Here is a 9935-nt window from a genome sequence, read left to right as displayed (position 1 = left end):
GGGAAAAGAAAAAATCAAGACCACAGTTACACAGCTCAAATCAATACATTTCATTTGCATTCAAGGCTTACCTATTTCTGACAAGTTTTCATGATAACCACACACTCTGCTAATTGCCTAGATGGAAATATATATAGATAATATATATTGATTCCCTTATACAAAAAAGGTAAATTCACTCTAGACCAGAGTACGATTAGAAGTGAAACAGAGTCTGCAGCCCAACATGTACACACACTCATCTATATGTATATGAACAATGTATTGGGTCATCCCATAAATAATGCAGTTTTTTTCAATTGTATGAATCGAAAGTTTGAGGGGACAGGATAAACTACCTGCATCAACTTGCTATAAAATTGGTAGTAATTTTACCTTGTGCTTATTCTTAGTGCAAGTTTTGAAGAGTGCAATTAGAATTTAAGGGTTACTTTTCCAAAACTATAATGGAAGTGACAAAGGAACATTTTAGGTATATTTTGCTTTATGAATTCAATAAAGGAAAAAATGCAGTGGTTAGTGTGAGGAATAGTAATGCAGTATATGGGGATTGGACAATAAGTGTAAGCCAGTGTCAACAGTAGTTCCAGAAATTCCAAGCTGGAAACTACAGCCTAGAGGATGAGCCTCGTTTTGGAAGATCTGTAGACTTCGATGAGGACATTCTGCAAACCCTGGTGGAACAAAATCCCATTGTAACTGCTAAGGAACTAGCAGAGAAGCTTGGATTTGGTCATTCATCCATTCATCGATACCTGTGTACCAGCGGAAAAGTCAGCAAATTGGGTCAGTGGGTTCCTCACAAACTTTCCGAGTTTAACCATGTGCAGAGAGTGAATGTGTGCTCTTCTTTGCTATCACATCTCATGAATGAACCTTTTTTTAGACCAAAGAGAGGCTGGTGACAAAGACAGTGGGAAACACCGGTACCCCAGGCTAAAGAAAGTCTTCACTTGCATAAGGTGTTGCTATTTGTTTGGTGAAATATGAAAGGTTTTAATCCACTTTGAACTTTTAAACACAAATCAAAGGATGACAAAGGAGATCTACTGCAAGCAACTTGAGCGGTTTAATTCAGTGCTAGAAGAAAAATGGTCATCTTTGGTTTCAAGACAAAAGGTGTTCTTCCATCGGGATAATGCTCTGCCACATTCAGTGAGGACAACATTCCAAAGGCTGGAATAGTTTGAAAGGGGTACGATACCCCACCCACCGTATTCACTAGACATTGCCCCATCTGATTATCATTTATTCCACAGTCTTCAAAATCACTGCGATGGAAAAAATATGAATTCTGTTGATAAGGTCAGAACAGTACTAGAGGAGTATTTTTCATCACAGACAAGTGAATTTTGGAAGAGGGTCCTTGCAAGTCTTTAAGTTAGATGGAAGAGCATTGTAGAAAATGAAGGAGAATATTTTTAGATTAAAAAGGAACTTTGTTTATCTTAATTTTGAAAAATAAAGGAAGTACAAAAAAAACACATTATTTATGGGATGACCCAATATATTCAAAACATTTGCATGTTGTTTTGGTCGACTTTGAACTATATGCCCCACAACCAATAAATTTGTCCCTGTATTGCTTTCTTCTTCTTTGAAAAAATTATTATTATTATTATTATTATTATTATTATTATTATTATTATTATTATTGAATGAGAGAGCAGTGCATGCCCTCAAAGTGACACTGGGGTAAAATATACAAAGCCCATCCTGACTACCCATCTGATAAGGGTACACCGGGCACATGCATCACAACCACATGTGCACCATGCAGCATGGTGATCTCATATCAAGATAACAGCACATGGCCTTGCAAGTGAGGCCCAGTTAGAATTTTCTTCAGATCAAGTAGCCCATCCTGCTCAAACAGTCCTTGAATAAGGGTTGTTTAAAGATGTTAAACGAAACACCCATGTTTCCACAAGTGTTTTATTCAAACCCCAAAGAATTCCTCTCAACACATGGCTATTGATGCTCCTCCACTACTTCTGCTCACGATCGGAGATGCACATAAAGTCAGGCACTAATGGACATGCTCAACTGGTTATGGTCAGACAACTGACAAGCAAATCTGTGGTATTAAGCAGAATATTTGCTGTAGCCCATCTTTTATACCAAGACAAAACATATACATGATAACACTTCCAATCAGTTAAGATCAGAAGCCATGGGAGCCAGTGCTTGGTACTGCATCCGAGCATTTATTATTATTATTATTATTATTATTATTATTATTATTATTATTATTATTATTATCATTATTATTATTATTATTATTATTCAGTAGTTTTATTTTTATAGCGTGCTTTCACTTCACTACCGAGCGCAGCTCTGTGTGCCTTGGGTATGTGCTGTGGTTTGCTGTGATGCTCTTATGGTTACTGTATTGAAAGTGTTTTGCGTAGGATGTGTGCAGTGCCCAGTAGGGCAATTTTCTGTATGTTATATAGGATTATTATTATTATTATTTTTATTATTATTAAGATGGCAAGCTAGCACATTCATCAGCACATCGGACAAAATGCTTAGAAGCATTTCTTCCAGCTCTTTATGTCCTGAGTTCAAATGCAGCTTAGGTTGACTCTGCCTTTCGTCCTTCTAGGATCAACAAAATAAGCACACATTGAGCACTGGAGTCAATGCAATTGACTAACTCCTTCTCCCTAAAAATTGCTGGCCTTGTGCCATAATTTGAAACCATTGTTATTTTTACTCAAAATTCTTATTTATATCATGTGTTTGCATTCCACTACAAAGCACAGTTCTCTATGTTTTGGGTGAATAGTGTTATGTTTATTGGTTGTTTTCATTGCATTGGAAGAACTCTATGTAACATGTACAAGATACCTAAAGAAGCAGGCTGGCAGAATCGTTGCCACACTGAGCAAATTGTTTAACGACATTTTGTCTGTCTTTACATTATGGGTTCAAATTCTGCTGAGGTCCATTTTGCCTTTCATCCTTTCAGGGTCGATAAAATAAGTACAAGTTAAGTATTGAGGTTGATGCAATCAACTATCTCCAACAAAAAATTTCAGGCCTTGTGCTTATAGAAGAAAGGAATGTGTATAGGGTGTCTAGTGATATCATTTTTATAAATACTAGGGTTTTGGCCATGTATTTGTCTAAATGTTTTCTGAACATTCACAAGGTAACCATTATTATAAGAATTGTTTGATTTCAGCCCCTACTTCCAAATTATCCTATTTCCAGATCTAAAATAATTGGATTAATTCTTAATTTTGTTGAGAGAAAACTTATCTGTTGGGACCAATAGTTTATTTAGGAGGCATTTCTTTTCTTGCAAGTTCTTGGTAACAATATTTGATCAATTACCTTGATCTCTCTGTCTGTGCATATTGTCATATCCCAGAGTATGGGTGGCACAAGGCCAGCAATTTCGGAGGCAGGGAGAAGTAAATTACTTTGACTCCAGTACATAACTGGTACTTATTTTATTGACCCCAATAGGATGAAAGGCAAAGTCAACCTCTACAGAATTTGAACTCAGAACATAAAGATAGATGAAATGCCACTAAACATTTTGCCTGACATACTAATGATTCTGTCAGATCAACACCTTATTGATAATTGATAATTGATTAAGTTTACCTTAATTGGTTTGGTGGGACAACCTTTTCTTGCATATAACACTTATTTCAGATTATGCATTCTGAAACAGCTCTTTGAAATGGATAGCCTGTTTGTTGATGACCTTTCCTAAATTTAGTTCTGCTTCACTAAGCAACCAATCAAACAAGTCCACATTATCTATAAATTAGAAGCTAACACTGAATCTCCAAATTAGTAATTTATAAAGTCTGCTTGATTAATCAGTTGTTTAGCTACCAAAACCAAGGAAACTGATCCAGCCTAGTGTACTCCAGTTCCTTTGATTAATAGTACAATCTAATTATATCTATAATCATTGATTGCCCAATTTGGAGAATATATCATATTGAAATAGATGCATTCTAATTCTGAGGAAGCCAAACCAATGAAATGAAATGATTAATGACCCTGTTCGTGTATTAAGTTACAGAAGATAATGATTTATTTTATTGGCAAAGGTCCACAAATACATTTTTTTGTAAAAGAATAAATAGTTGATTGAATTGAAACAGTATATGACAAGTACTTTTTTTATTAATACATGATGGAAAAAATCGCAAATTTGGTCCCAGTAAGTTTTTAATTTCAGTCACAAAGAGCTGTGTGTAAATATCTCATCACTTTAACATTCAGATTACTGTCAAATGTAATGCTTATTTGTTCATATTCTTTTGAATTAATCATGCGTTATTTCATTGCTTTGAGATTTCAGTGATGTGAACATCGATTTTTAAAACGATTCTGTAGGGTAAGTGTGAGGAGCTAGATCTGGCCAGTCTGAAAATAAAACATGTAGACTATCTGGGCCAGATGTAGCTGGTTTAACCCTTTTGTTGCCACATACCAGTTGAAATACAGTGCCTTTGCTTCAATTTTGAAAATAATGAAGAATTTAGTAACATAAGATATTTATTAATAAGCTGGTGTCTGGGACACAAATGAACATAAAATTTTGAGGGAAAGCTTTAATTTGGATCAGGGGTTCTCAACCATTTGTGGACCCCTTTGATTATTATTTTATTCTGGTGGACCCACATAATCATTTGATGTTTAAAAACCAGTTTTATAGTAAATTCTTTCAAACTTCCTACTTTGTTTTTCACACATTAACTTCTGTAGGTTAAAGTATATAAAACATTAAAGAAAGAAACCTGGCTGCTTCTTGCTATACATTCATCTAAAGAAAAAAATTTTCAGAGAGCCCTTAAAACATTATTGTGGAACCCCAATTTGCTATTTTGTTGCATGGACCCCAAAAAAACTTATATGGACCCTCAGAGGCCATATGGACCCTGGTTGAGAACCACTGATTTTAAAACATGAAGTTTGTATCATAGAACCAAGGATGGTCTTGGGTAGGTTGTTATCAAAAGGGTTAAATGCTAAAAGGGTGCCACAATAGTGTCGTTTTATATTATTTGTCAACAGGTTTGATGTTTGAAAAGAGAAGAGTAATGAGAGTCAGTGATGATCATTACATTAGTGGTAGCTCTGAGGCCTTTGTCAACCTTTGAAACTTTGCAAGCCAAAGTGAAAAACAAAGTTTATCCAATTTTTTTTTTTTAGAAATGTAAAGTAATAAGTGTGTGTGTGTGTGTGTGTGTGTGTGTGTGTGTGTATGCATATATGAATGAGTGATGGCTCTGACATAAAACAGTAGTTTTGTGGAGTGGCACTGTTGTGAGGTAGATAGCAGAATGGCTATGAACATCACCACCACTACCACCACTGACGACAACAACAACAACAACAACAACATTGATGGTGTGGAGAAAATTAAGAACAGCAACAACAAGAATAGTATGCTTAATCAACAATAGTACCAAAGACAGAAATAATGAGAGCAGTAGCAAAAACTTTTTCTTTGTTATTTTCTCCAATAAAGACTTATCGCTCCTTCCAGTCATGAGGGGTGGGTAGTAATGAAAAACAAACAGGACAATTACGTGAGTGCCATGTTTTGCAACCCACAACAACCAGCACACTAACCTTACCCTTAGCAACACCCCACCATCACCACACTGCTATTGCTTCCAGTTTGCAGCATTACATCCAACGGTGATATCAGCATCAACAAGGGCCATAAGTAAAGTGGAAACCAGAATTACTTCATTTCACTAATGCAAGTGACAGTTGAGTTAAAGTGCATGGATCTAGTCCAGATCAGAGCTTCAGATGGAAAAACTGTGGAGAGGCAACGAGCAAGGGGGTTAGTCTTACTCAGCAATGAGCCAAGAGGGGTAAGGTAGGAGAATTCTCCAAATCGTTAAATTGCCAGAGAAAATATTTTACTGTATTTGCTCCTGTGAAGGAGGTGAATTGGAAGAATTGCCAGAATCATTAAATTGGCTGAGGAAATATTTTATGCATTTGCTCCTGTGAAGGGGGTGAATTGGGAGAATTGTCAGAATTGTTAAATTGGCTGAGGAAATATTTTATGCATTTGCTCCTGTGAAGGGGGTGAATTGGGAGAATTGTCAGAATTGTTAAATTGGCTGAGGAAATATTTTATGTATTTGATCCTAATCTTCACATTCAGAGTTTAAATTCCACAGGTGTCAGCTTTGCTGTACGTCCATTCAGGGTTGATAAAATAAGTGTCAGTTGAGCCCCAGGGTGGATGTAATCAAGTTACCCTTCTCGCGCAATTGCTGGCCTTGTTCCAAAATGTGAAACCATTATTATTGTTGCTGCTGTTGTTGTTTTTGACATCTTTTGGCAACTATATATGTATTATATTATATAGGTTTTTGTCTTGGACAGAGCAGTAATGAGAAGCATTCTAATTTGAATAATTGAACTACAATGACAATAACATGACGGGTCAGTATGAGCACATATTTTTGTAGTTTGAGTGGTTGTAGTGTGTCTTGTAGAGTAGGAGTGTATGTGTGTGTGTGTGTGTGTGCTTTCTTGTGCGTATATTAGTGTATGGTTATCTGAGTAGTGCAATTTTTGATGAAATTTTAGGTGATGAAATTGTGCTGATGTATATTGGTAAGTTACATTTGGTGAAGATTGTGTTATGACTCCAAATGTTAGTTGCTGCATCTGAGAAGATGCACATATTTTTTTTTTCAAACAAAAGTTGCAATTCAGCAGCATGTCTCACATGCACATCACTCTCCAAAAACGTTATCTTTACACAAACCTTGTGAAGTTATAAAATCTGCTTTGTGCAGATACACGTTTAGTTTAACCTTGTAAAAAGAAACAACAAATCCAAAAAAAGAAAAAAGATATTGTAGCATGAGGGGCAGAATGTAAAAGAGAAATTTTAAGCAAATTTAGACACATGAGATACTGACAAAAAAGTGAAGAAGAAGAAGAAGAAGAAGAAGAAGAAGAAGAAGAACAACAACAACAACAACAACAACAACAACAAGAACAACAACAACAACAACAACAACAAGAAGAAGAACAACAACAACAACGAGGAGGAGGAGGAGGAGGAGGAAGAAGAAGAAGAAGAAGAACAACAACAACAACAACAACAACAACAACAAAAATAAGAACAAGAACAAGAACAAGAACAAGAAGAACAAGGAGCAGGAGGAGGAGGAGGAGAGGAGGCGGAGGAGGAGGAAGAAGAAGAAGAACAACAAGAACAACAACAACAACAACAACAACAAGAACAAGAAGAACAACAAGAAGAAAAACAAGAACAAGAAGAACAAGAACAAAAACAAGAACAAGAACAAGAACAAGAACAAGAAGAACAAGAACAAGAAGAGGAACAAGGAGGAGGAAGAGGAACAAGGAGGAGGAAGAGGAACAAGGAGGAGGAAGAGGAACAAGGAGGAGGAAGAGGAACAAGGAGGAGGAGAGGAGGCGGAGGAAGAAGAAGAAGAAGAAGAAGAAGAAGAAGAAGAAGAAGAAGAAGAAGAAGAAGAAGAAGAAGAAGAAGGAGAAGTGGTAGTGGTGGGGGTGCTGAATGAGGTAAAGTGAAGAAAATGGTCAAAAGTGAAAGTAGAGGTGGATTGAGAAAGAAAGATCATAGAGATGTCGAAATAGAGTTCAGGAAAGAGGAGAGGCAGAAAGACAGACTGGCAATCACCGAAGACTGGTGAATCTTGCTACTTATTGTTTTAAAATAGAAATCGTTTCATCCACATCCAATCAATAAATAATGTTCGTCAATATTTAATTTTTCATATAATCAAATAATAAATATACCCGTTTACTCTGATTCTACATATGTCTAATCGATTTAGTAGGAATATATATTGTTAATGTGTGAAGGTGCGTAGCTTAGTGGTTAGGGCATTCGGCTCATGAGCATAAGGTCGTGAGTTTAATTTCTGGCGACGCGTTGTGCCCTTGAGCAAGACACTTTATTTCATGTTGTTCCAGTCCACTCAGCTGGCAAAAATGAGTAGTACCTGTATTTCAAAGGGCCGGCCTTGTCACACTATGTCACGCCGAGTCTCCCTGAGAACTACGTTAGGGGTACATGTGTCTGTGGATTGTTCAGTCACTTGCATGTTAATTTCACGAGCAAGCTGTTCTGTTGATCGTATCAGCTGGGACCCTTGTCGTCGTAACCGACGGAGTGAGTGATATTGTTAATGTGTTTATCATCATGCATACTTAGAACAGCCACATAACTGGGTTATCAAGCAATATTAATCTGTAGATCTTCGCTGCTTTCTTTTTAAATATAGTTGAGCAGAAACAACAGTTAAACCATTAAGTTTTAATGCAGATAAAGGTGAGAGTAACAATAAGGGAATGTTTCAAAAGTGATATGAAATGTGAAGTGAAATAAATAAGGAAATAAAAGAAACCTACTTTTTGTTCGTCAGCATTCGATATCCTTTTCAGTATACTCTGGTTCACTCTGTCATCAAGTTCAACGAAACAAACTAAGCTGAAATAAAATGAATCATTCCAGGTTATTGTAACTTGTGATAACAAAATAATCTAATGATGTCACAATATTAGAAGAAAGCGTTCTTGAACACACACATATACAGCTTTCATTTTACACTGGTGTTACCTGCCTGTAGTGGCATCGTAAATTGAACCTGATGTAAAATACACCTGTTATTAACATCAGCAGAAGTGCAGGAGGATATTTTATATGGGTACTGGGAACAATGAAATGGTAGAGTATGATAGATGCAGCAGTACAGTTTTGCTTAAAAACACCTTATATTTAAGAAATGACTTCAAAATTATTTTTTAATGTGAAAAAAAAAAAAAAATTTAATTAGTTACAATCATAATAATACCAATGGCAACACTTAAAACAATAGCAGACTTTAGAAGGTTAATTTACATGGCATAAGTGATATATAGTTGACTTTATTTCTTTACTTAAGAAATAAAACCAACTATATATCACTTATGTCATGTAAATTATAAACAATAGACAAAAGCATAATTTAAATATTGTCCACATTTGTGGATATTTCTATACGGCCAATAATGATGGCCAATGCACTTTCTGACTTAAATCTGCATATGTACATATGGTCAGTGGAGTAGCTAATGCCAGTGCTGCACAAAAAAAGCATTTATTACACTCTGTAAAAGGTTAGCATTGAGAAGGGCATTCAGCTGTAGAAACCATGCTAAAACAGACATGGAACCCAGGCAGCTCCAGCTGGCTAGTTCATGTCAAGCTGTCCAAGCATGGAAAACAGACGTTATATGATGATGATGATGATGATGATGATGATGATGTGTGTGTGCGCGTGTGTAATTGCAAATGTGCATGTATGAGTATAATTGTGCATGTATAATGTGTGTGCATCTTAGCAATTCACATTCATACACAAAGCACGCTATAAATAAATATCACTTACTAAGGAAGAAGCTTCTCATCAACATCATTTAAATCATGAATGAAATTCGAGAAGAGATTTCTTTGTTTACAAAATCCTTTTGGCAATACACAGATAGCATTGGCTTTGTTCAGTCTCATCTGAAAATACAAAATCATCTATTTAAGGCTTGACTGTGTTGATGAGTGTTGGGAATGATGAAGGAATTGAGTAACTGGAAACTGCATTCCTATGGTTCATGGAATAGGAGTAGAGACAAGTGAAGAAATGATAGAAACAAATTTATGCTTAGAAGTGACTGCTGAGGACATGCGTAGGCTCACAAGGAATGAAGCCAGTATGCTCCGATGGATGTGTAATGTCAGTGTGCATACTCGACAGAATGTTAAGTACGTTGAGAGAAAAGTTGAACCTAAGAAGCATCAGTTGTGGTGTGCAAGAGATACGATTGCACTGGTATGGTTATGTGGCGAAAATGGATGAGGATAGCTGTGTGAAAAAGTGCCACACCCAAGCAGTTGAGGGAAC

At 36.2% G+C, this 9935-nt stretch overlaps 1 protein-coding gene across 4 annotated transcripts in view; it reads right to left on the bottom strand.

Annotated features, from left to right (window-relative positions):
- LOC106874393 (uncharacterized) overlaps window positions 1-9935 on the bottom strand; it is a 125336-nt gene that overhangs the window by 97262 nt on the left and 18139 nt on the right. For all 4 annotated transcript variants that reach the window (XM_014922111.2, XM_014922110.2, XM_014922112.2 and 1 more), the window contains exons 4-5: window positions 9429-9547; window positions 8410-8488 (exon numbers count right to left, since the gene is read on the bottom strand). In XM_014922111.2, coding sequence (XP_014777597.1) covers window positions 8410-8488; window positions 9429-9547 — 198 coding nt within the window. The remainder of the gene's footprint in view (window positions 1-8409; window positions 8489-9428; window positions 9548-9935) is intronic.

This window comes from Octopus bimaculoides, chromosome 5 (assembly GCF_001194135.2).
Source record: "Octopus bimaculoides isolate UCB-OBI-ISO-001 chromosome 5, ASM119413v2, whole genome shotgun sequence".
Taxonomy (NCBI): Eukaryota; Metazoa; Mollusca; class Cephalopoda; order Octopoda; family Octopodidae; genus Octopus; species Octopus bimaculoides.
Note: the sequence above shows the minus strand (reverse complement) of the source record. Positions and strands in the feature narration are given on the sequence as shown.